The 25,947-nt window shown below is 37.0% G+C and overlaps 1 protein-coding gene across 1 annotated transcript in view; it reads left to right on the forward strand.

Moving 5' to 3' along the window:
* Positions 1-25,947, forward strand: part of bnc2 (basonuclin zinc finger protein 2) — a 255,700-nt gene that overhangs the window by 51,159 nt on the left and 178,594 nt on the right. The window contains 1 exon segment of the mRNA XM_067403479.1: positions 20,912-21,157. Within this exon segment, the coding sequence (XP_067259580.1) occupies positions 20,912-21,157 (246 nt within the window).

The raw sequence follows: 25,947 nt of genomic DNA on the forward strand, positions 1-25,947 counted from the left end.
GAGAGACACAATATTTCAGTCTGCTGCTTTTACTTCAGACACGAGAACATGAATTCAATTCAAGTTTACTTGTATAGCAATCAGGGTCTGTGTATTGCTTCGCAATTCAGTTTTCAGACCATACAGTGCAAATGCAAAAATTGAAGAAAAAATTAAACGAAACATTCATTTTTCATTTCTTTCTGATTACTTCATCACTGGATAATTGCCTTTTTCTGTCCTTTTTTTCAGTTTTACTTTTGCTAAATTGCGACTCATGGAATCATTTTAATACATTAAATACATTTAAATGCAGAGAGAGCAGATATAATACAGTTCTCACGCCATTCTTCTGGCACTATCATTTTATTAATATAATATTGCATCACTCCCTTTTGTATCCAGGTTGTGCTCAAAATCGGCTTTAAAACACAAATGTCATCATATTTTGCTATGCAGGACAGCAAATGTAAGTAAATTCAATGTCACCTTTGCAGGAATGTAATACAGAGATTCTACAAAGGAGCATTTATCTTGAGCAATACTGTTAATGTAAATAGGAGGCAAAACAATGCCAGTATAACTATAGATATCTATGGGTACAATATGCATTTGTTTTTAAATACCTCAGTTTTCCCATTCACACTACAATGCAAAAACAGCGTTTTCAAATTTATCCACTTTGGAGAGCATTTTCTAAGAGCCCGTCCACACGGAGACACGTTTAGATGTAACCGTAAAGATTTTTGTACCGTATCAGTGTTTCGTCCCGACGGATCCGGCGTTTTGGGAGCCTGAAACCGCTATTTTTTTAAAACCGGGAACCAGAGTGGATAAATCTGAAAACGACACCCTTATGTTTTCATGTGTACAGCCAATCCGTATATTTTGTGAAATGATGATGTCATCACCCCACGTCTCAACCCTAGTCAGACACCGCAACATTATTTAACTGCAACAATAGCAGACTGCATGCTTGTGTTCATGCTGCAGAAGCTACTGAGCCTATTAGCTTTACTAAAATAAAACTTTATTTCTAAGCTTTACTTAAGTTTGTATACAGCATGCAAGGTTTATGCGCATGCTCCAAGTCTTATTCTCCGTTTTTTAGAGTATCTCTGTGGCAGAATTACAGTGCCACATACTGATACATAGTTTTGAGTCGGTTTCAGTGGTTTTGTGTGTACGCAGATATTTCTTGAGATGAGGGGAAAAAAGTTTGGATAGGGAAGTTTTCCTTGACAAAAACGCTGTCTCAGTCTGGACGGAAGGCCAAAACAGAAAGAAAAATACGCGTTTTCAAACGTAAACATATTAGTGTGGACGAGGCCTTAACGACTGCTAAATGAAAGTGGTGCGAAGAGTTGGAAGTTCAGTGTTGCCGTGGGAACAAACAATGACGCCCACTAGATTAATCACACCTAACATTAAAATTTGAATATATTTTTTTAGTGCTGTCAAAATTAACGCGTGTAACACATGCGATTATTTTATTTTTTCAGTTTAACGTGTTAAAAAATATTTAATGCAATTAACGCAGCATCCGTATTTTCCCCATCATCCTTTAGCTAGCATTAAACTATATGTGACCCGATCTGGCGAAATGAGTCGGAAGTTGCAACGTTCTTTTTTTTTTAAGCTAATTTCAAAGAACAGACTTTCAAAAATAATCTCCCAAAGTTTCGTAGTCCAGATAATCGAGTAAAGGTATTTAAATGGCTATTAAATTTGACATGGTTTCACTAAATTAGCTGGAAATGAACTTCTCAACTCCTCTCGTCACTTATGAGCATTTCCCGGTATCCCCTGAAATGGCATTATCTCTGCAAATATGGTGTTACACGTTGTACAGAACCAATCAAAAAGCTTAGAAATGTAAACACACTGACCTAAACGCTTATTTTTAACAATGAGAAGCCCCGTTTCGACTGACAGGCACGCGATCGGTCCAGCCATCCTCCTGTCAGACTAGCGCGCCTTATAAAATAAAACTCCCATTTGCGTGTCTCTCTTTAAAAGCCATTAAAAATTGAATCCATATAGGTAGCACAAAAATTATTTTTTCATACAAAAGCAAAGACTTTAAACTTTCATATCAAGCCTCCAACATGCTTCTGTTGCGTTGTTTTCACCCTCTAATGAGTCTGAGTAATATGCGTTTACAACAAAAATAGCACAGCCGCTGACTGAATACAGGTATGTATATTTCACGTGCTCATAACTTCATGAAAAATGCACAGATCATAAAAATCGCACATCAATATTTAAAGCAGATTCTCAAGATTAAAATTAATCCAAAATCAATCTAATATATTGCGTTGATCATAATATATTACTCACGAAATGATTTAACATACTTGGCTAAAAACATGTCTCTCATCTCTCCGGGATGCAGTGTGTATCCAATGATCCCGGACCCATCCATGTTCGTTTTCCAACGTGGAATAACATAAAAATATATATCATTTTAAAGCTTAGAATCTTAGAATTTATTGCATCTAACAATTTTGAAAAAACTCCTAACGAGTGCTGAGAAGTGCCTCTAAACCGGAGTTTACCGCCCGTTGGCGCCACCTGGCTGCGGAAAAAAATGAACAACAATTTTTCAAACTATTCTTTATAATATCACCACAAAATTTGAACCAGATGCAGCTCACATATAGGAAAGCATCACTAAAAAATAATTTTTTAGCGATCTTATTGTGTTCCTGAGTTATTCCATGTCAAATAAAAAAAGAAAAATTATTTTTAAAAAATTATATATATTTTTTTGTCTGTTATCAGCTGTTTCTCGGCAAGAAAATGTCCAAATGTAATGTAAATTATATTTTCTTAAAATTTAAAATGTTTTGTATCAAATGATACCTACCTTTTGACTCTTCTTGCTAGAGTTTTGGAGTTATGAGTCTTTATTTTTGTGTGTGTCACTCAGAAAAAAAAGAAAAAAAAAGAACTCTAAAAATGCCTTCAGGTCTTAAAGGGTTAATTCAAATAAATACTTTCAAATAATTTGAGCTTCAGCCTGGTTTAATAGCATTTATATATATGGTCTTTGGTCAAATTAAGCTGTAAAATAAATAGTTGATCCCTTTAAATGCAATGGATTTTGAAAGATATCAACAAAAAACGGGCAAAAAACTTTAAAAGCGATTTTCTCAGGTTTTCAATTTGAAAAAGAGGGCAGACAACCATAATTAAAATGGGTATATCTTTAAAACCATTCAAGGTATGACTTTGACTTTTTAAAGCTTATTGTCTCATCTTTCCATTGATACCAAAATCTCAATTTTGAAATTTGGGTCATTGTGACTCATTTTGCTGGATCAGGTCACATATGATCATGCTATCATTTATTCAAGTGCAATTAAAACATTCAAGCGTGATAAGACTTAAATCTTAAATAACTTAAATCTGTACTGGCCTCTTTCACGTCTTCTTTCGCGTTTGATCGGACAAAAACACACAGAAGTATGCCAAAATGCTTGCTTTGTCGAGCACCCTCATAAGCACAGTCTTAAATGAGTTAAATAAAGTCTTAAATGGCAGTAGAGTTGTGAGGACATTGGATCTGTCATATCCCCGTCATGTGCTTCAGATCTTAAAGTGACAACAGCCTAATAAACCTACTGAAGACTTTATTCAACTTTATTCAATTTCTGTATATTTCCTACCTGTTAAAATATTTAAAATATACTGTTTTTATGTTGAACTACATTAATTTGGAGATTAAATTATTACAATATACAACTATATTCTAAACCTTAAGCTTAGTACGTCATGACACTGGACCAATCATGATTGCTCTAGTTTCACATGTGCTTCAGACGCTTACATGGCCAATGTGTCATCAAGACAACGCAGCGTCTTGTTCCTTTCTCAGGGAACAAGGGTTACAGTCGTAATCTGAGATGTTTTTTTCTGTATGGACCAAAAAATTAAAGCTGGTGTTCCGTGGAAGAATACGTGAGAAATGGAAAGATAGCTCATTTTTCATTTTGTTCAACAAGTGGAAAATTAGATTTTTTTTTTTTTGTATGTAGTCCGATTATACTGTAGAATGGATGACTCTTATGAAATTATATTTATGCATTTGGCAAATGATTTTTAACAAAAATGACACATTATTATTATTATTATTATTATTATTATTATTATTATTAGTTCTTGCATTTCCTAGGAATTTAACCCATATCCTTGGCATTGTTAGCACCATCAAACACATTATGCCAAATATTTGCAAAAAAATTTATCTAAATGTATCAAAATATCACTATATAAAGTACTTATACATACATAATTAATAATAAATGAAATTAAATAGATGACTTTTTAAATAGTATGGGGTAAGGCAGGGTAAGGGGGATTTGTACATCATCCTTATAATTGCAATTGAGCTATACAAACATGCTCCTCCCACTATTTTATGGATTGTTTGAGTTCATAGTCCTAGAATAAGGATACAGATGTATAAAAGGTGGCATATTTTGAGAAGAGGCTCAGCTGAGATTTGTTTTGAGAGCTCATAGACCTGCAGGCATTCTCCCTCACCATCTGAAGTGATTTAATGCGGTGCGCCTATCTCAACTATCTTTAGTAGAATGCTGTAGCGTGAGGAGACTCTCTGCTCCCACTACTCTGACTTTAGGTGCACATCACTCAGCTGCCAGCAGATAAGACAGCCATCCGCTCCTGGAGCCTCCTACTGGAGCTGCCTCATTTCCACAGCAACCTTCTCTGATGTGCTCGCTCATCTAAAGATTTTTCTGCCTCCTTCTTTCTTCGGTGTACTTGACTCTTTTCTTCCCTCCATTCCCATCTCTTTTACCATCCTGTCCAGACACAATGCTGTACATTTCCTTTGGAGTGTTTGACAGTGCAGTCTGGAGGCAAAAAGGCATTGGCTGCGCAGCCACACATTCTAGTAGGCAGAAAATGTGTTGGCTGAAGCACAAATAACAGCACTTGGGGTTAATGATGACTTGTGCAGTCTTCCTGTCCGAATGAGGTGGAAACCTGCAGTGAGCGAAGTTAATAGCTGGAAGAAGGCACTGTCCTTTCTCCTCCTCCTTTACATGTCCAAACAGAGAGAAAGAGAGAGAGGAAATGAAACACGAGTGAGAAAGGGAGAATATGTAAAAGGAAAGAAAAAAGGGGGGTTTTGTTTTTTGAAAAATACATCTTGATAGTATCCTCAAAGTTAATGGCAGTCTGGACTAAAAACAGTGGTGGCAACATTTTGGCTCTGGCAACGGACAACAGTAATTATTCATAGTGAGAGTGATGGCTTCCAGGGGTTGAAGATTGATTATGTTTGATATGCGATTTTGTGTAATCTGTCTCTGGCTGGGACCCATCCAAATTGGCCTGATCTGGAAAAAGAAGTGTCTTCCCAAAGGAGTGAGAGAAAATGAGAGCGGAAGTTTAGCTGGTATTCCTGCACAATGTCTATCTTTAATCAATTTCAGTCAATGAGTTTTAGCTCGTAAAGAACTGATAGCCTTACACAATCATTACACTTTTAATAAATTGAAACATGCAGTGAAGACATGAGTAAGATATACAATAATGGTGCAAATTACATTGCTTCAAACATCATTCCACATGAACTTAAAATAAAGGGAAGGAAAAAAATTAAATAATAGTAGAAGTACATACAGTATAGCAACCATAAAAAAGCAACAACCACACAAATATATAAAAGTAAATAAATAAATAATACATACATACACCATAATGATAGTAAAATATATAAAATATATAAAATAAAGGACCATAAAAAGATTGGTCATCTGAAAACATAGATTGATATCATAGGTGTAAGAAGAAGATTCAGTAACATTTTATTTAGTTGCTTATTAGCATGCATATTACTAGAATATTGGCTATTTATTAGTACTTATTAAGCACATATTCTGCATGACCTTATTCTACATTCTTTATCCTACTCAATACCTTAACTTAACAACTACCCTACTAACTATTAATAAGCAGTAAATTAGGAGTTTATTGAGGGAAAAGTCATAGTTAATAGTATATATGTGTTTCCTATATAAAGTGTTACCGAAGATTCTTTACTGCCAGATGATATAGATACTCAGGCGTTTAAGAGCATTTCACTTTCCTACACAATCTAGGAAAGGACCCCACATTTTCATTGTGTGTTTGATTTTTTTTTCTTGTTTAACAAAATGAAAAATATCTTTAATCCATAAGGAATGAGTAGGGGGTGTAGGTGATTTCCAATTTAGTAAAATTAGACGCCTTGCCAGCAGTGTGACAAAAGCTACAAAATCTTATATTTGGGCATGTCTAGCAAAAAAGAGAGTGAACCAATTAAGCTGTGACAGCCAAAGGTTTAACATGAATTTCAAGAACTTCAGATAATGTTTTAAAGATCAGATTTTAAAGTATAATAAGAACTAGGTCCTGGAGGCTGTGGTGATGTCATGGTAAATACCACAGGTTCATAATACTGTGGTTGGGGATCTTAGGTGAAGACAGTAGTAGAAACTTTCTGTCTGACTTTCATGTAGGCTTTCATGTCTGACTCAAGATTTGTTAAGAGGGTATGGGTAATGAGACAGATCATGCAAACACATACAGTACATGCATATGCACACAAGGGTTGAGCAGCATTCAAAATTGAATTGAGAATGCCTTTAAAAAAAATAAGCTAATACATTTTCTTATGAAATATCTTCCACGACTTCAAGATTCAAAATTTGCCTCTGAAGAAGCAGATATCATATTAGTGGTCATCTGTACATGGAATACCATTCATCCAAATTGGTGACAAGTCTGTGGGAAACAGTAGTCACCCTAAGACAGAACCTTGAGGAACACTATGTCTAATACATGATTTTGTGGGTGTGGCAGTTTATGTAATGGACAGACTTAAAATAGATGCGGAATATCAATTTGAATATAAATGCAAGGAAGTATAATAATAATAAAAAAAAATGACATCCAATTCAACTTACACATATTTTTGTGTTATTTATGCAATTTTCACATACTCTACACTTAACCACAATGTTAAGGCCCTGAAAACACCAACATAACAAAAACTATTTTAACAGATACCATAATAATAAAATATTAAACATTAACATGTCTCCCCCTTTTCTTGTCTTGCTAATGCATGAAATAACACTTTATTTTAGCATTTACTTTTCCTATCCAGTTCCATCCAAAACATGATGGGAAGTGGAAATCCTGTTCCCAGTTTCTACAATGCTACGCAATAAACACAACAAAAATCATGCAGCCTCACAAGGTAATTCAAATGGATCAAGTAAATTTGTTGAAGGTTGTGACAACATCTTGTAAGAACTTTGTTGGATTAACTTGTTCTATTTAAGTAACTGAATAAGCAGCACTTTTTTTTTCCAGAATGACATCACGTGTGTTTATTTATTTAAATAAAAATTCAGTAAATTCCTCTTCCTTTCATTCTATTTTAAATTCCAATTCATCTTTCTGTTAGGTGTGTTTAATTCATGGATAAAATGGTGAGCTTCTTGTAAAACATACTCTAATAATCTTTATTTAGAACTTTAGCTATTTTGTTTCTGTGTACAAAGTTGCATTAACAAAGTGATGGATTTAATAAATATAAAGTGACTAAAACATTATCTAAAGCAAGATAACCTCGATCAGTGGAGGAAAAACAGAAAACAAGAAAATAAAGAGCAAGAGTGCACAGGGTTTTCTCAAGAGGCAGAAACACTGGCAGAAAGTGGTTGTAAAATAGCTCATCACCCTTTCTGGGGTGCCCTCTGAATTAACACCAAAAAAAACTGTGGTGTGACCAGCCCTGGACTGAGCCTAATCAAAATCTAGAGGTTCTGTAAGTGAGAGCGAGTCTGGTCACGGCACGCCTGAGAAAGAGAGCGAGAAAGAGAGGAGTGAAAGACATGGAGTGGACAGTACCCTAGAGATACACTTCTCTCTCGTCTTGTCATGATGCAGCATGGTGGCTCTCTCTCAGTTGTCAGCTCTGTGGCCAGCCCTATTTACACATTTATACACACCTGCTTATTTATTTATTTACTGCCATGACAGAGAGCCACTCAACCGGCTACTCTACACACATACACACTCATCACAGCTTTTTAAAATGCCGGAGCAAAGCAAGAAGGTCTTACAGCGCTGTGGGATGAAAAACAGGGTGGCGGGTGCATTCAAGAGGCTAACAGTTTTAATGGGTGGCAGGCAGGAGAAGAGTAAAGAGTGGCTGAATTATTCAGTCATGTCTCTGGTGAAAGGGACTGTGGTCTGTTCTACAGCTCTGCAAGTCCTGTTTCCAGAACAAGAGAGAATAAGGAGACAAAGGGAGGGAGGGAAGGTACAAATGGGCCAAAACTGCATGCCCAAGACACTTTATAGTAACAACAAAGAAACGAAAGAATCAGGCACACACACATACATACACACACACACACACACATACACACACACACACACACACACACACACACACACACACACACACAAATGTTGGGTTTTTATGGAGGACAGATGTATGTCCTATCCTCTAATTCTAAAGCTACCCATCACAGAAAACTTTCTGCATTTTTAGATTTCTTTTTTTTTTTTTTTTTTTTTGATTTTATTGATTTATAAGCTGTTTTCCTCATCGGGACCAAAAAGTGTCCCCCATACCGCCCCCCCCCAACCCTTTCCCCAAACACCACACACACACCTACACAAACACACTTTGACACATCATTTATAAAGGATCAATGTTTACTTTAATTTCATTCAACACTTCAAACAAGAGAGAGCAAAACTTAGATTCGCAAATGTTCTTTTTCCTCAAGAAAACATAGCACCTCTGCCTCATTTTCAGTTGTGATTCATTGCAGACTTTTGCTCATCAGTACTGTACTGCATGCAGGCCCTTGTTTCTAGATTGTTAACATTCATGTTCTACGACAGCTTGCGGCATCAATAAATGTCCCCTGGCTAATAGGACACACATGTTTTTGCTTCCTCTCAGAGCTTGGGCAGTCGAATCAAATGACAGACAGCTTTATGGATCTTCCCTCATGAGGTCATTACATTATCAAAAGCATGTAGGGAGAATAATGTTGGATGTACTATGGACATTATGGCATGATAGTCAGTGCATATTATTTAATTTGAGTTGGTCTTTGAATTTTTCTTCCTTTCCATTTGTCTGTGTGGGCCATACCATTTTTTAGGAAAACCCCTGTGTGCACCATGAAGTGGACTGGTCCATGTGTCAAAGAGGAGTAATTGATGACAGGCGTGTGAGTGAGTAAACCTAATCAGGAGCTCCAGGGACATGCACCAGTGATTCTTATATGCAGAATAGGAAAGCTTCACAATTTGTGACTATCTCTTTCTGACTGTCTGTCTGTGGTTGCTTCCTTTTCTAAGTTTCAAGACTGGAGGCTTCTATTTGGATGTTGTGTCGTGGTATTTTAAAAGAAAGAAATAAAGAAAGAAAGAAATAAAGAAAGAAAGAAAGAAAGAAAGAAAGAAAGAAAGAAAGAAAGAAAGAAAGAAAGAAAGAAAGAAAGAAAGAAAGAAAGAAAGAAAGAAAGAAAGAAAAAAAAGATTTGTTATTATTTCTTAAGTGAAGGTACAAAGCCTTTAAAATAAATTAGAACTAAGGCTTTATTGAGGATGTGACTTTCACAGACTTCATAGTTACATTTTAATAATTATCTTTGAAATGAAAAAAAAAGTCTTAAATCAAATGTTCATACTAAAATGTTTTAATAAAAACAGTTTCTTTTGTAATCTTTTACAATAGTTTTTTTTTTTTTTTTTAACATTTTCCAAAATGGTAGCATGTCTTTGGAAAACAGTAGTGACCTGCAGACCTGCAGCTTAGTGAACGAGTAAGTGCACGAGAATAAAAGCGAAACTGTTGAAAGTTAGCAAAGAAGTCAAGATGGTACAGAACGAAGACTGGGATAATTTTATGTGATCTTACCTGATCATTTGAATGCACAAACATTTTCATAATAACATGACCCGACTGGAATTAAGAAAGTGTTCAGGTAAGCAAGCTCTGCTTTGTTTATGGTTTGTATATCTGCAGTCCTAGTTTCGGTTCTCCTTTTTGAATGATGAAAATAGACTATTGATACCTGCTGAAATAGACAGATATTTACTTACACATAACGCACATGCTGGTTGACAGTCGCCTTTAGTCCTTTTGGTGTGTTCAAGTGCAGCTTTTTGGCTGAGATTGGTTGTGGGTGGGTGAATTTGTACAACGGCAATACTTAGAGTCCAATCAATTAATTTCTTTAAAAATATAAGTAGTGCCGACAAATGATATGGTAGGGGTTACCTTCTCTTATTGATAGTAGTAGGGTCTTCTCATCTTAATTATTGAATAATCTGTATTTTATGGCATTTAGCACCTTTTTTTTCATGTTTACTCAAAGAGGTTTTTTTTAAATATGTAAATATGCCACTGCAGTACATCACAAATACTTGCAGTGCCAAGCAAATTCTGTGCCAAATTATTCTGTGCCTCCACAATAGCAATTTAGTTTTTTTCCCCAAAAGCTTTTATCTATTAAAGATAAATGTTTGTATTTTTTTGGTGCTTGTAATTAGATCAAATACCAAAACTGCATGGAAAACATACAAAATTTATGATGTACATGGCCAAAGAGTGCCATGATCTGTAAACAGGCGAGTTTGACCTCTGGTGTTTAGGTGGAATACCTGAGTGTTATCTTCACTCTCCCAGTGACAACTTTAACAAAGGAAAATACATATTTATATATATATACAATTTTTTATCAGCTTTTAGCTTTCCAAAAAAAAAAAAAAAAAAAAAAAAAAAAAAAAAAGGATCACCCTATTACCCAATAATGCGATTTTTGACTTATGAAGCTGCAATTGACCATATGCACGGTTATTTCCTGGTTGTCGTTAAGCCAGCTTGGGTATTTCCGGTGAACTGTTAGCTGATCATTCTGTACTTGCTGTACATGGACATAAAACCATCAATGGTAAACTTTTTAATGTTGTAATTATATTTTAATGCAGTTATCACACTTGCCTAATTTGCCAATAAATCAGTTTTATTGATTGCAGCAGGGATTAAGCTATTGGGAACGTTTGAATAAGAAACGCTGTGTCTGTAATTAGACGAGCACACGCACACATTTTTTTCAGAACTTCAAATGTTATTTTTTATGTGATGACCACAAACATTATTTATTCGTTCTTCTGAGATTGTACCCATTTGTATAACCGAACGTTTCAGAGTAGCATTTATTTGCACATATATAGCCATGTCCTGTAGTAGTTTTTCACTCAGTTTCGCTTTTGAATAAATATTAAACTTTATAAAATCACTATGTTTAAAAATACATTTTGTTAAGGTGAAGTATGAAGTACTCACAAAATCTCATGAAAAACAGTAACTTTTCTTCTGAATGAATTACACAGAAAGTGAGCACCGCGCCTTCCCTTTGTAAGAAGCTGTCAGTCAGTGCAGCGCAAGCTCAATAATTTTGGCACACTTGAGTAAACTTACATTTTATTCAATGAATCTTACTAAAGTGCACAATAAATCTTTAATTGTTGATATTCTTTTTTTCACACAAAAGTGTGAAAGCTAATAGTCGAATTGAATTTAGCCGAGGAGGAACACTGAGGTACGTCTTTATTTATTTATTTATTTATTTATTTATTTTTATGTTGTTAAAAGACAGTCTTATGTTTGAATAACTAAATTAATGCTGGGTCTGACTATTTATGGGACTATATTCTGATTATAAAGCAGGCACAAAAAGAACTGAATTCGGGATTGCTTGCTCTGAGGAGCGCTTGCTGTGTGTGTCATTCAACGCGTATAATAACTGTATAATAACTGTACAACTTCCTGTATGATACCATGATAAACACTTTTTTAAGATCCTCATTAAATGTACACACAGGCTTCTTTGACATCTTGCCATCTGACTTGATCTCCTCCGTGGTCATTATCCTATTATTAACTTCAAGTTAACAATAATGAATTGTGATTGGATGGTAATTTTGTTCACCATGCAATACTATGACTTCTGCTCTCTTTTATGATCACCTTGCAATAAATACAATTTAGGAAAGAAGAAATACGGGACAAAACCTGATTTTTTCATAATAAGTTGGGACACTAAAAATAGAGCTGAAATATGGGAATGTACCAGGTAAAAAAAGGACATCTGTTCGCACTAGATCTGAACCGTGCACAAGCATATTTGATCCCCAAACTCTGGTTTATATGACTAGTGTGATCACTCTGAACCGTGCCCTGGCCCGCTTGAAGAGGTGGCCTCGGGCACAGTTTGATCGGGCGTGGTACACATGTAGTGTGATCGCTAACCGTGTCGGAGCATGGAACAGCTTCTAATTGTGCCCTACTGTCATCATTACAACAGCAAACATCTTTTATTACTACTTGGATAATATACTTCTCTATTAATTTAATTAATTTGAGTATATTTAGATTTTTATAACAGGTCTGGTTCTCATCTAATTGATGAACAGGAATTGTATTGAATTGTATTAAAACAGGAATTAAATTCCTTTATTAATACAAGCTGCCTCCATAATAATCTTCTGATATGTGCAGCACAATCACGTGAAAATCGTTGTACAGCATAAATGATAAATCTATTAAGCAGTCTGTTAGTGAAAGTGCTTTTCTTCCTGTTTTCTTCAAAACAAAATGTAGCATTATAAATGAAGTAAGCGTGCTCCGGCATGGAACGTTAAGTTTAGTGTGAGTGCAGGTCAGCGGGTAGTGAGGAGGGGGGACAATCGTGCCAGGGAATGGTACAAGGCAACCGTGCCTAGTGTGAGTACGCCCTAAGGCCCAGGCAATGACGTTGCATTCGTAGGTGTACGCCAAAAAACAACAACAACCGCAACATGAAGGGGTTTGCAATACAGATGTTGTCTTGTTTACAACACAACAATGTGTAGTTGCCGCACGCTGGACTACTGCGTCTTATGAGGCGTAGGAGTCTGGTATGCGTGGCTTTATTATGTGCTGTCATAGATGGTTTCAAAATATGCCTCAGTTATATTGTCATGTTCTGCTCGTCCGACTTTGCAGCAACACAACCTTGTTTCTGCAAGGACTTTCAGCATGTTTCCTATAACAACATCTAACGTTTACATTTTACATGGCATGAGAAAGTCACAGCCTAAACCATGTGAAATCTGATCAGAGCAGTCAGACTGAGACAGGTTTCCAGAAATGCAATTTGATTAGGATTTCAAATTTTTTTTATTTAACTTGAAACAGATTTCTAAAAATTGCATTTCTTGTGATTTTTGGCCATTCACACTTGCTAAATCTGATATGATTTTAATCGGGTATGCACAAAAATCTGATTTGGATTGACAGTATGAGCGTAGCCTACATAAATGTCCGAGGCTGTATTTTGACACAATGAGCTGATATGGAACAGGTATGCATGTTGTCAAGAAGACACATGATCAGTGATGTGGTGAGTTATAAGGATTACCAGAAGGCATTGCAGTGCAAAAATCACATATCTCCTTGGTTTGCAATTCAAATGATTAAAAATTAAAGACAATATATTATAAATTACAATATGCTTTTTCAGTCTCTCTATACATACACAATCCAAAGGAATGGTAGATCAGAGAAAACTAAACATGCTGCATTAAATTACTCAAAGAATGAAACTCAAAAGGCCACTTACTAATTAAGGCAGTCCTTAACAATTCTATTCTATTTTGAGATAGTGACATTGGGGATCAGCAGTATAGACAGGTTTACAAACTAGATGATGCTCTGCAAGTTGGTTGAGTCTGGAGAGGCTAAGGAGGTCAGGGGCCAAGAAACAGATACAAAAAAAAAGTGACAGGAAAAAAAGCAGACACAAGGAAATCCCTTCCTTTTAACACTGATGGAGTTCAAGCATCGCTCTTCACCTCAGTCAGCAGAGGTGATGTGAGACAACTGGGGTGCACTTCCCAAAAGCATTGTTAGCCAACTATGGTCACAAATTTCCATTGTTACTTTCATAGTTAAATGTACTCACAGGCTTCTTTGACATCTTGCCATCTGACTTGATCTCCTCCGTGGTCATTATCCTATTATTAACTTCAAGTTAACAATAATGAATTGTGATTGGATGGTAATTTTGTTCGCCATGCAATACTATGACTTCTGCTCTCTTTTATGATCACCTTGCAATAAATACAATTTTTAAATACAATGATTTGAAGATTCCTGAAACCATAATTCCTACAAACATTTGCAAACAGCATCACAAACTTGCGTGGTTGGAACTACAGCTCTCGAGCTGTGGTTAGAAGCATGGTTTCTTGTTTAATGGCATGTGGACTTAAAGGGTTAGTTTACCCAAAAATGAATATTCTGTCATAAATTACTCACCCTCATGTCGTTCCACACCCGTAAGACCTTAGTTCATGTTTGGAAAACAAATTAAGATATTTTTTGATAAAATCCAATGGCTCAGTGAGAGCAAGATAATCAACACCTTCAGATGCCCAGAAAGATAAAGACATATTTAAAACAGTTCATGTGACTACAGTGATTCAACCTTAATGTTATGAAGAGATGAGAATACTTTTTGTGTGAAAAAAAAAAAAAAAAAAAAAAAAAAAAAAAGACTTTATCAAAGCTTTATGAATCTTTTGTTTCGAATCAGTGGTTGGGAGCAAGTATCAAACTGCCAAAGTCACGCCCCCCCCCAGTGGTGAACCATTGAAATTCCGAAAAACTTATGACATAATAAAGCCCAGTTTACTGAAATCACCTGACTTTGGCAGTTTGAAACACGCTCCTAACCACTGATTCGAAATAACAAAAAAAAATAGAAGCTTTGTAAAGCTTCGAAGCTTCATGAAGCAGTGCTTTGAAAACGCCCATCACTAGATATTATTGAATAAAGCCATTATTTTTATTTATTTATTTATTTTTTGGTGCACAAAAAGTATCCTCATCGCTTCATAACATTAAGGTTGAACCACTGTAGTCACAACTGTTTTAAATATGATCTGAAAGTGTTATTTATCTTGCTGGCAATACAGGCCTCACTGAGCCATTGGATTTTATCAAAAATATCTTAATTTGTGTTTTGAAGATGAACAAAGGTCTTACGGGTGAGAAACAACATAAGGGTGAGTAATTAATGGCAGAATTTTTATTTTTGGGTGAACTAACCCTTTAAATAGATGATGCTCTTGGGCACAATAAGCAACCTAACATTCAGTACATTCTATATATTTCATTCTATTTGAATATATATCCATTTCAATCTATATATTTTAGCATGTCAACAATCAGTGGTGGTTTTAAAGCGTATGTGTGCACGTAAAATGGGCAAGGGAAATCTGGAGTATGATGTATGAGGGAACCCACGATGAATCAAAAATCAGATAAAGCAAAATGACATGGAACAAAAACAGTGAAGTATAGTCATTAGGTGCCATGTTCGTTACAGTAGCATCTCGGAGATCTCAAATAGATTAATTAGCAGAAGTTATTACTCCACCTGCACGTAATGACAGTCTTATACTGTTGAACCAATGTGGTTCAAACGACAGAAGTGTGACCATGTTACTAGGTTTTGGGTAACAGTCATGACTAGTTAGTTTGTTTCTCCAAAGATACATAGTACTATGGTAGTTAATGTCACGTTAATGTCCCGATGTACAGGAAACACATCTCAGGGCTGTGTTTCTTGAAGGCATTGTGAGATAAGTTAGTGGTAATGGTTCTATCATCTACTTAGGCTTATGATGCTTTTGGGAAACGCAGCCTAGGGCAACTGTAATGCTGCTAATTGTGTGATGGGTGGCAATGGGTAATACAGTCACTGCAATTGGCAGTTCACCATGAGTAGAAGTGAGGCAGATTGAAGGTTATTTTCTATTTAACCACTTAAAAATGTTATACTCACATGCTCTATGAGTGATTAAAAAGAGAAATGTTAATCATGCTTTTAAGTAGGTCAACATAAGAATGTTTCTGTTCTCTTTCTCTCTTAGTCCTTTGCTCTTGCTGGTCACAATGGTACGTGGAATACTGAGTGATTGCACTATTGATGGCATTTGGATCACGTGTGGCTCTTGAGTTCAGGGGACATTCACTTTCTCTCTCGTTCTCTACACAAGTGAAAGGTTGTTTATTCATGGTGTCTTATGATGTCTTGTGGCCCTTTTGCGTCTTCCAGCAGAACAGAACAGTGACAGTTCTATCTGGCTGCTATCTGATCGACACACTGTCTTCAAGTCACATGAAGAGTGCACTAATATCCCACTCGTTTATTCACTTGTGTGTACAGTATGTGTGTGTAAGACAGGATGGCCACTAAGTAAGGTATTTTCTCCATCCTCCTCATCTCTTCACAGACATTGTTTATTTAACAGGTTTACCTCTCCATCTTAAGTGAGCTGGATTCTTTTCCACTGTGGATTAAAAGTGAGATGAGAAAATGGCACTAGTTTTTAAAGTGAACCCTAGTTTTAATAGGGGCTCAGAGAAGCGAAGACTTTCCAAAGCGTGGAGAAAACCTTATCTCAGCCATTAGGTAGGCATCATTGTGCAGGGGAGAGATTAGAATCACTCAATTCAGACTCACACTCACTTCCTGTGAACAGAAAACTGCTGTCCTCATTCTCTAAAAAATCAATTATTCTTAATTTTTCTTTCCATCTTGGCCAAAACAGGCCAAAAACTGGAACACAATACAGAATGCAAGACTGTATTTTGTCAGAAAAAAAAAAAAAAATCTTTTTGATGTCTGAGCTGAACATTAAATAAGATTATTATTAGGTAACTAACATAGATTACATCAATATCAATTTCAATTAAATTATACATTGCACAAATAAAAACAGAGAATGTAGGATGTAGAATGTAGAAAAAATCTAAAATCAAATTAAATAAAACTAAATAATTGAAATCATTTTAAATAATAATTAAAAAATAAAATACAGCACCATACAAATCATTACATTTACATTTATGCAGTTGACAGGTGCATTTTCACTGAAGTGACTTACATTGCATTCAAGGTATACATTTTATCAGTTCATTCCCTAGGTATCAAACCCATGACCTTGAGTTTGCTTGTACCTTCCTCTACAGGAACAAAATCATCATGTCACCTCATGAATAATTAATTAGGGTTTACTTTGCCATTCACTTGTCAGATAACGATTTTTTCCTCTCTCTCTCTGTTGTTTACCATCTTTCCCTCAGCGGAGGCAAAGTTTATTATCAATGTCAAGTCATTTGCAAACAAACAGTACGTCCACTTTTCACCACTTCTTACTTCCTTGAAAACCATATGGAGGACCCTTGATAAATAAAGACACCTTTTAAGACATCTGTAAAACTGTCACAGACACCAAAGCAAAAACCGACATAGGTCACTAAGAAAAAGTCAATGTCCTCTATGCTGCCGCAGTGCCACAGCCCCAGGACTCCCAGCATGCTCTCTTCTCTTTTACTCTAATGAGTTGCAACACAGATAATGTGGCTGATGATCTTTCATTGATTTGGCTATCACTTGCTTGTCTGGTAATTGATCCGTAGCTGAGCCTCTAGTTAATTATATCAGCTTCGACATGGCCCTAGTCTTGGGGGAATTTGAAGTCTTGCAGAATAATAGTTTTAATAAAGGAGTCCATTACTGTGGCTCTCTGCTTTCCTTGACTACCGCTACTGCCGCTGCCACTGACAGGATCTGAGCTCACACTTACCCCAGAGAGAGAGAATGAGGACAGGACAAACTGAAAGAAAAGGATGGGGACGGCGAGCAAAAAGGCAAAGGGATATTGGCAGAGTCCTCTCAAACCTCTCACAAATAACAACTATTAATAGGGAGGTCAGAAGCTGAGTTGCCAGCTTGACTTGAAACACTTGGTAGCACTTGAAAAATCAAGAGACCAGCACATTCAAGAGAGAAAGAGAACTGAAGAGGGGAAGAGAATTGAGATGGGAGATGTGACCATACTAAATTAAGAAAAATTTCATTGGGATTTTTAGTTATTGACGATACAAATGGTAGATTTTTTTTAATGTTTTTTAAAAGGCATGCTTACTACACATTAATGCCTGTGCTGTTTTCAGAAACAACAGTTCATGGCAATTTACAACTGAGCAAGAAAAAGTCTAAGAGAACAGATGAAATGGAGGGGACAAGTGTGTGACAATGGGCTCTAAGCATCTCTCATTAGTGTCAATTTGCTTGTAAAGATGTACGGTCTTTACATCTTTGGTTACTGCGGAGGCACTCTATGCTTGAGACAGAGAGAGAGAGAGAGAGAGAGAGAAAGAGAGAGGGAGAGGGGGTGAGGAAAAGAAACAATACAGCATATTAAGTTCTCATTGCGGCTGCCACCATTCCTTTTGCCTTTTTCATTCAATCCAAATAAAAGAAGAAGAAGACGACACTAGATTTGATCAGACAAAATGCTGTGCAGATTACTCAGGTAAAGGTTAGCCAGAGCTGTCATTAGTGCTGTACAGAGGCTTTTAACGGACAGTAACAGCTGTCTCCTTCAAATTGCCACAAAATTTCAAGTGGCTTTCTACATATACCAGAAGCCATTTAATGTAGCGAAAAGGGAGAAAAGTTAATTCCCTTTCTTTCTGTCTCATAGAAGGGAGATCACGGTGACATCTTCTTCAGACATACTCGCATTGTCAAAGACTATAATTTTAACAGCTGACGTGAGGAGAAGTGCTGGAGGATAAAAAGTACGAGGAAAAACACGTAATAATAACAAAAAATAGCTTCATTACACAACACATTTCTCATGTAAAATGTTTTGGCATGTACAATGAGAGAGAGATGCCGCCACTTATTGTAAGTGCATATGTTAGGGCTTTCTTTCTCTTCCCCACCTTTGTGAGACTGTCTGCTGCGGGGACCAATTTGGCAAAAATGGAGCCTCTTCCTCATTTTTTTCTTAATTAAAATCTGAAAGCATCCACTCGAGGTTTCCCTGTGTGTGTGTGTGTGTGTGTGTGTGTGTGTGTGTGTTTGTGAGTGGGAGAGTATGTATGATTATGTGCTCTGCCGCACTACTCCACAAGACGGTGTGTGTGTGCACGCATTCACAGGGGGAGTTGGGGGTGGTGGTGGGGTGGGGGAATGATTGCATAGAACCATTAGCTAGAGCTGTTTAATACAAGGGGAGAGAAAAACAGACAAAGGAATCAGACTTTGTAATAAAATCAAATGGTTGTGTGCCCACCTTAAAATACCTGGCTCTAGTGTTGTTTTAGTGACACATTCTGCTTTAATTCCAGCTAGTGTGAAAGTAAACCTGAAGACAAAATGCATATTAGAAATAATTGTTTATTTATTAATTTTTTTTAAAGAATTTTTACACATTGTCTCTTTGTTTACTGGCTGTCAAGAGTTAAAACGAAATAAATAAAAATAAATAAAGTGCAATTGGAATTGCTCAGAAACGTCTTTTCGTTTAGCATTAAGGTTATTATAGAAGTTGGAGCTTGTCCAATTGTATTGACAAATGCATTATTTGCTTGGAATAGTTGTGTGGATGGGCCAGTTCTCTCTCTCTCTGTGTGTGTGTGAGTGAGTGCATGTATTAGAGAGTGGCTCAATCCCACTGAGGTCTGGAGTGAAGAAGCATCAGGCATGGAGAGCTGGTAATAAGACAGGGACAACCCTTTCCCCTCCTGCTCTCTCTCTCTCTCTCTCCTCTCAGTGGGAAAGCAGATCAGTGGAGGAGAGAGAGAGCCGTGTCATTGAGTGCCAGCAAGAAGAGAGGAGCAGTTAACTCAGACGTGCTGCGGCCCGACACACACATGCTCTACCTCACAACAACACACATGTACTCACGGCTGCACGCACATGCACACTGACACAGTGCTAGCTGGAGTTAGTCTGGAAACAGAGGACAGGCATCTCTGAAGGCGAGAAGGGGCCTGAAGAAAGAAAGAGAGGGAAGGAGAAAGAGAAAGAGAGAGAGTGAGGAGGGGCTGCTTTGGAACTGACACACTCCAACACCTGATCTCCACACAGCTGGGAGGAAAACCACGCTGGACACGCTGGTGAGAAAGGGCACCTTTTGGGGAGAAGGGAGGGACGATTTGTCTTCTGCTCTTGGAAAAATAGTTTTAAAGTCATTTTGGTTGTTTTCTTTTTGTGTGAAACTTTTTAAGAGAACTATTACAGTGATAAAATAGTTGATTACAAGAGCGTAGAGTGTATTAGAAAAAAAAAAAAAAAAAGTGGTGTTTTTGTGCATGAAGAGGTGTATGAGGAGGGGTTCAAAGGGCAGGTTACGGGTGAATGAGTTTGCTTGACGATTGATTTCTGTTTGGAATGTATGTATGTGTATATGTCCGTGTATGTTTGGAGGACAGCCCATACACAGCTTGACTGACATTTCGAAAAAAAAAAAGGAAAAAAAAAAGTGTGTGTATGTGGGGGGGGGGGGGATGCAGGCAAAAAAAAAACTACTCCTCTCCTTCACCATCTCCTCCTCCATTTTTCTGCCATCCCCCCTTTTTCTCTCCTTCCTTCATTTCACTTCAATTCACACCCCCATCCCTCTCTTCCTCCCTCCTTACCTCCGACACTCCGCTCATCCTGCCCTCTACCACCACATGCCCCAGAGGAAATATGCATTGTGCAGCCCTGCTCCTGAATTAACTCAACACACTCTTCCTGCTACTGGCAGGCAAGACCCTCCACTTTCACCCCTCTCTCAAGAGAAGATAGCAAAGAGAGAGAGAAAACGAAAAGAAAGAAAGTAAGAAAGACAGAAAAAAAGAGAGCAAGAATAGGACAGAAGAGAAAAAAAGAACAGAGCAGTCACCCTTTGCCTCTTTGAACCTCCACCTTCTCGTACTTTTCTCTCCGGCTCCCCGTCCACCCCCCTTCCCCCTCTTCTCTGCCGGCAGTCTAAGGAGACAGAGTTGGATGTGAGAGGCGGTGTGGTGTGGAGAGAACAAGATCGAGAGAGGGCACGCGAGTCCACGGCCAGAGCCAGCAGCAGGAGCAGCAGCAGCGGTGCAGGGGGAGGAGGAGGAGAAGGAGAAAGCTCCATGCAGTTCAGCACCAGACCGGCCAGCGCCGAGCCGGGCTTCATGGGGACATGGACACAGCAGAGCACTGACAACAACCTCCTTTTCAGAATGTCCCAGCAGGTCAGTGGGATGCTGTCCCTCTCACTCAGTGTGTCACTGTGTCTGCTTCATCTCCGTACAGCTGTTAAAGTGTGTGTTTGAGCGTAAGCATGATTTTCATTTTTTTATTTTGCGTATGAATGTGAATATGTAAAAAAAAAATGTTTCGGTTGGTGTCAGTGATTTTAACATTTGCTACTGTGTAAACTATGTTTTGCTTCACTTCTTGGTTTAGTGGTTTAGTGGCTAATGTTGTCACAAATTGCAGCCTTCGTTTTAAAGTTTCTGAGTGTTGAAGAGAAACGAGGATTATTAATTGCATTAGTGAATATGCGTACTGGGAGGTTTTGTGACCCTTTTTAGACCAGTCTGTGGCACACATCTAATTGACTTCATCTGTTTGTTTCTGGAGTTCTTAACATCATCAACTTGTGAAAGTACATCAAATTCCCTAATATCTACAGCTCTATAACATTGTGTGTAGTTGTTGTAAAGTTCCTGTGCTGAATGCTTTTATCAGGACAGAATGTTTATGGGAGGGGGATCGGGGTCTGTGAAGGGAGAGATGGGGAGCAGAACATTAATCATCAGGGCTGGTTTCTCTGTGCCATGCACACGCTGATACGAGTGCAGGCCCCTGGACTCCCTTTGGCCAACAATGAGAGTCCATCCACATATCTTTCCAGATTCCTCACGAACTTTTTTTTTTTTTTTTTTTTTTACTCAATCAGCTCTCTTTATTTGAAACACTGAGATGCGTATCGGTTAAAAAAATGAACACCGTAAATAAAATATGAATGACCAGTTTGTATTTATTTTACATTACATTTTTTTTTCGTTTAGTTTAAAATATATATTTCTCTAAATAATTTTATGTGATTTAATGTTGAAAGGTTTCACTCTGCGCGGTTCTAGTTGACTTAGAAATGTTAAATCTGAGTGAGAATAAAGATTGGAATGGTGCTGATCAGACGCGCGCTGCACTGTTCCGCGCATCGGGGCTCCGGCGCAGGTGGAATCAATCCTGCGCTTCAATCCTTCACGAAAACACTATGAGAATGAAAGCGTTCTTGACAAGTTAAAGGACATTCTGAATGGACCTTACGCTTTTAGCAACTATGTAAAATTCTCCAAATTAAGTGTTTTGCATTCTTTTAATGACGCGCCTTTGAACGTTTGTTAAAAACGTGTGTTTGAGTGTTTAAACAGTTTATCCTTGACATACAATATAAGTGACTTAAGTCAAATGCAGTTTGTTTGAATTCGACTTTAAATCATTCAATAATCGTTGGATATAATTATTTTATCAAGAGAGTATCGTGTGTAATGAACATTAATGACAGTGTAATCTGGCTGCTATCAGTTATTTTGTCAGAACAACATTGTCTCAGCTTCAGATGCAGTTGTGCTGCTTAAACAAATATCATAATGTAAGTGTTGTGGATTCAATTATTTTTGAGTTATGATTCTCAAAGAAAGATTATAGAGAAATGTCAAAAAATAATATCCTACTCCTGCTCATAATCAGTAATAAAATAGGACGCGGCTCTCACAGATGGCAAGAAACTAGTGAGCCACTGATATTTCTTTTAAAATGCAATGCGCATGAAATAAGTTTTTCTTTTCCCCCCTCCCAAATATGTATTTTTCCAAATGTGTGTGTGTGTGTGTGTGTGTGTGTGTGTGTATATATATATATATATATGTGTGTGTGTGTGTGTGTGTGTGTGTGTGTGTATGTATATTTTTTTCAAATATATTCATCCAATGAGCGGCTGCAAGTTTTTTCGAGCGTGTAATTTAACCTAAATTTCTGCGTTCTAAATTAATTTCAGCTTTATCTGTAGGCTAATGTTAACAAGAAGATCACGACATCTTAATCATCTATTAATATCCGATCCGATCCGATTTTTTTTTTTTTTTTTTAATTAAAGGTAGCCTACACCTGTGCATTTTAATGGTCAATATTAATATCAAACCCACATGAGCAAATATTCTGGATGCCCGTGCTATGGTTTATTTTATGCAGTTGCCTATTTGTTAGTGTGGGATTGGTTATTAATGGGTTCTAATTGCTCATTCTCGACTGATCGGCTGCACTATGAACGAGCACTTAAACGCTTTTGATTTGATGTGATTCTTTTGACACGCGGTGCTGAAAGAAGGCTGTGATCAGTTCACATCGTCAACCCTTTTCAGGTGCTGAATCTGATCAGATCTCCGGTGAAAGCTCTGAGATGCTGTGGTGCAGGCAAACTTCATCACTCTCTCTGAGGCTTCTCAGCATCCTCTCTGCTTGAACCACTTGTTATTTTCTCCGATGTACATTCCATGAATGCCATTATATATATATATATATATATATATATATATATATATATATATATATATACATACATATAAATGTAAAATTATTTCATATTATTTTATATTGTAGATGATTTTACATAAAAACCTTTGAGACATTTTCGATTAAATACAACTGCAACGATAAATACCATTTTTTTTGTTATTGATGTTCTATTGTTTAATACTAATACTACTAATAATAATAATTTGAAAACGAATGACGCTGAAAATAGCAGATTTTCCGCAAAACGATTTGCTGAAAACGACAGTCTTATTTGCAAATTAATTGAATCGCCACACCGAGACGTAACAGGCCTACTGTCATTATATAATTTCTTTAATCATAAATAGTGAATATTGAATTTTAAAATTTTTAGACCTTGACTGCAAGATGTAAAAACTAAAAATCTACCGGTTGCGGGTGCGACATGACTGTTAAACAGAGACTTATATTGAAAATAATTAAAAACAGCCTTTAAAAAAAGCCCGATTGTGTTTGATTCTTCCGATTATACAGCTGCTTTCATTTAATATATTTGCTTTTGTAAATGTTAGAGAACATTTATATGGTACGTCCACATGTATTTTGAGATCTGAAAACTGAACACAGGAAAACATCCTACAACAATAATTAGCTAGTTGTATGCGGTTTGTGGTGGTTCTTATTTATTTATTCATTTATTAATTATCTTCTGTAATGTAATAAATAGACGAATAAAAAGAGACCCCTTTCAAACTTTGGAACGACATTTATGATTTTTTTCTTTTAGTTCTTTTTTTTCCAGTTCATTTTGCGGTCTTCTGTAGGCTACTGATCATGTAGCTATATTTGTTGCATATCCGTGCATCTTTCTTTCTTTCTTTCTTTCTTTCTTTCTTTCTTTCTTTCTTTCTTTCTTTCTGTTTTTTTTTTTTTTTTTTTAATCAGGTGTATGCGTGCGTGTGTGTACAGGAGCGTGTGTACATGTGATTATGGTGAAGTGTCTGTTTTCCTTTTTTCCCTCTCTGTGCTGCATGTGTGTGTGGGTGCGAGATGAAACGACTCTTGGCTGGCCTTGGTTGAGAGAAAGAGAAGGGTGGAGTGGAGGAGAGGAGAGGAGAGTGAAAAAGGATATGTGGTTAGGGAGACACCCACCATCTTTTCTCGGCAGATAGAGCAGAGCCCAGGGCAGTGCCAACACGATCGGTGCAGCTAGTGCTGACTAAGATGGAGCAGTCACAGGAAGCGTGACTGTTTCAACCTTTGGTGACAGGAAGGTGCCTGTCGCAGGGTCATTGTCAAAACCAAGCCAAGTTGAACATATACAACATGTTGGAAAATAAATAAGTAGAGTGTTGTATTGTGTAAAACAACAACTAAAGGGGGGAGTTTAATTTGAAAGACCATCTGTGGAGTCAGCTCACCGAGAGGGCCACTATACAGAAGAGAGGCTGCTGGTTTAGGGGTCTTTGTGCTGAACGGATCTGGCTCCTCTAACTACTGACCCTGTTAAGTAATGGACTCAGTTGAAGGGAGTAATCTCACCTGGCTCAGGGATGCTTTCTTTCCTAATTCCTCTCGCTTTCCCCGACAGACAGCCTCTTAATATTTTCAAGGAGAAACTGGAATGTGGAGGAAGTAGAGAGGGTGGGGAGAGGATCAGAGACAGAGTGGTAAACTTTTTCTCTGTTTTTGTTGTAAAGCGAGAGTGCTTGCTGGCTTGTTTTATTGTGGAAGTCAAGAGTTACAAAAAGGTGCATGTAGAGGTGATGAGTAGATGACAGAGAAAAGGCTGAGAGATGTTTGGCGACTGGATATGAGAGTTCTGTACTTTTGGAATGTGTGTGAATGTGTGTTTGTCATGCCCATACATAAGCGATACTTGCCAGTTATTGTGCTGCCTACACCTCTGCCTACATCCCTACTGTCAATGCGATTATGTTTTTTGTTTTTTTACCCTGAAAAAAGCTATTCAGTATTTCTCATTCCATCTAAGTGATTACATAATTAGTGTATTAATCAATATGCTACAGTTATGGCTTTTAATAAACATGTTGTTTGTAGCGGTTTCTGTGTTAAATTAGTTTTAATATTCATGATTTAATTCCCTATATTTCACTGTTTACAAAGCATTGTTAGAATATTAAACTAAAATGCTCATGAGAAATATCACTACACCCTGTTATCGTTTTCAACATTCTTCGCAATAAAGATATTTTTCTTAAATTTAGATATTTTACCAGTTTAAAACCCAAATTTTAGTTATTTTGAAATGTATTTATCCTCAAATTTTATTTATTTATTTATTATTATTATTATTTTTTGTTAATCTTTAATATTTAAAAGCAAAGAGAGGAAGTGCAAGATGAAGAGAGGGAGCGAGTGAAAGTGTGGTTCATAAGCGGGTTGTTTTTGGGGAAGGGGAAATGGTCCCTGGAGAGTAGAGAAATTCACTCTTCTGTGATACTGGCTTGCAGCCAGT

Source organism: Chanodichthys erythropterus, chromosome 12 (assembly GCF_024489055.1).
Source record: "Chanodichthys erythropterus isolate Z2021 chromosome 12, ASM2448905v1, whole genome shotgun sequence".
NCBI classification, from domain to species: Eukaryota; Metazoa; Chordata; class Actinopteri; order Cypriniformes; family Xenocyprididae; genus Chanodichthys; species Chanodichthys erythropterus.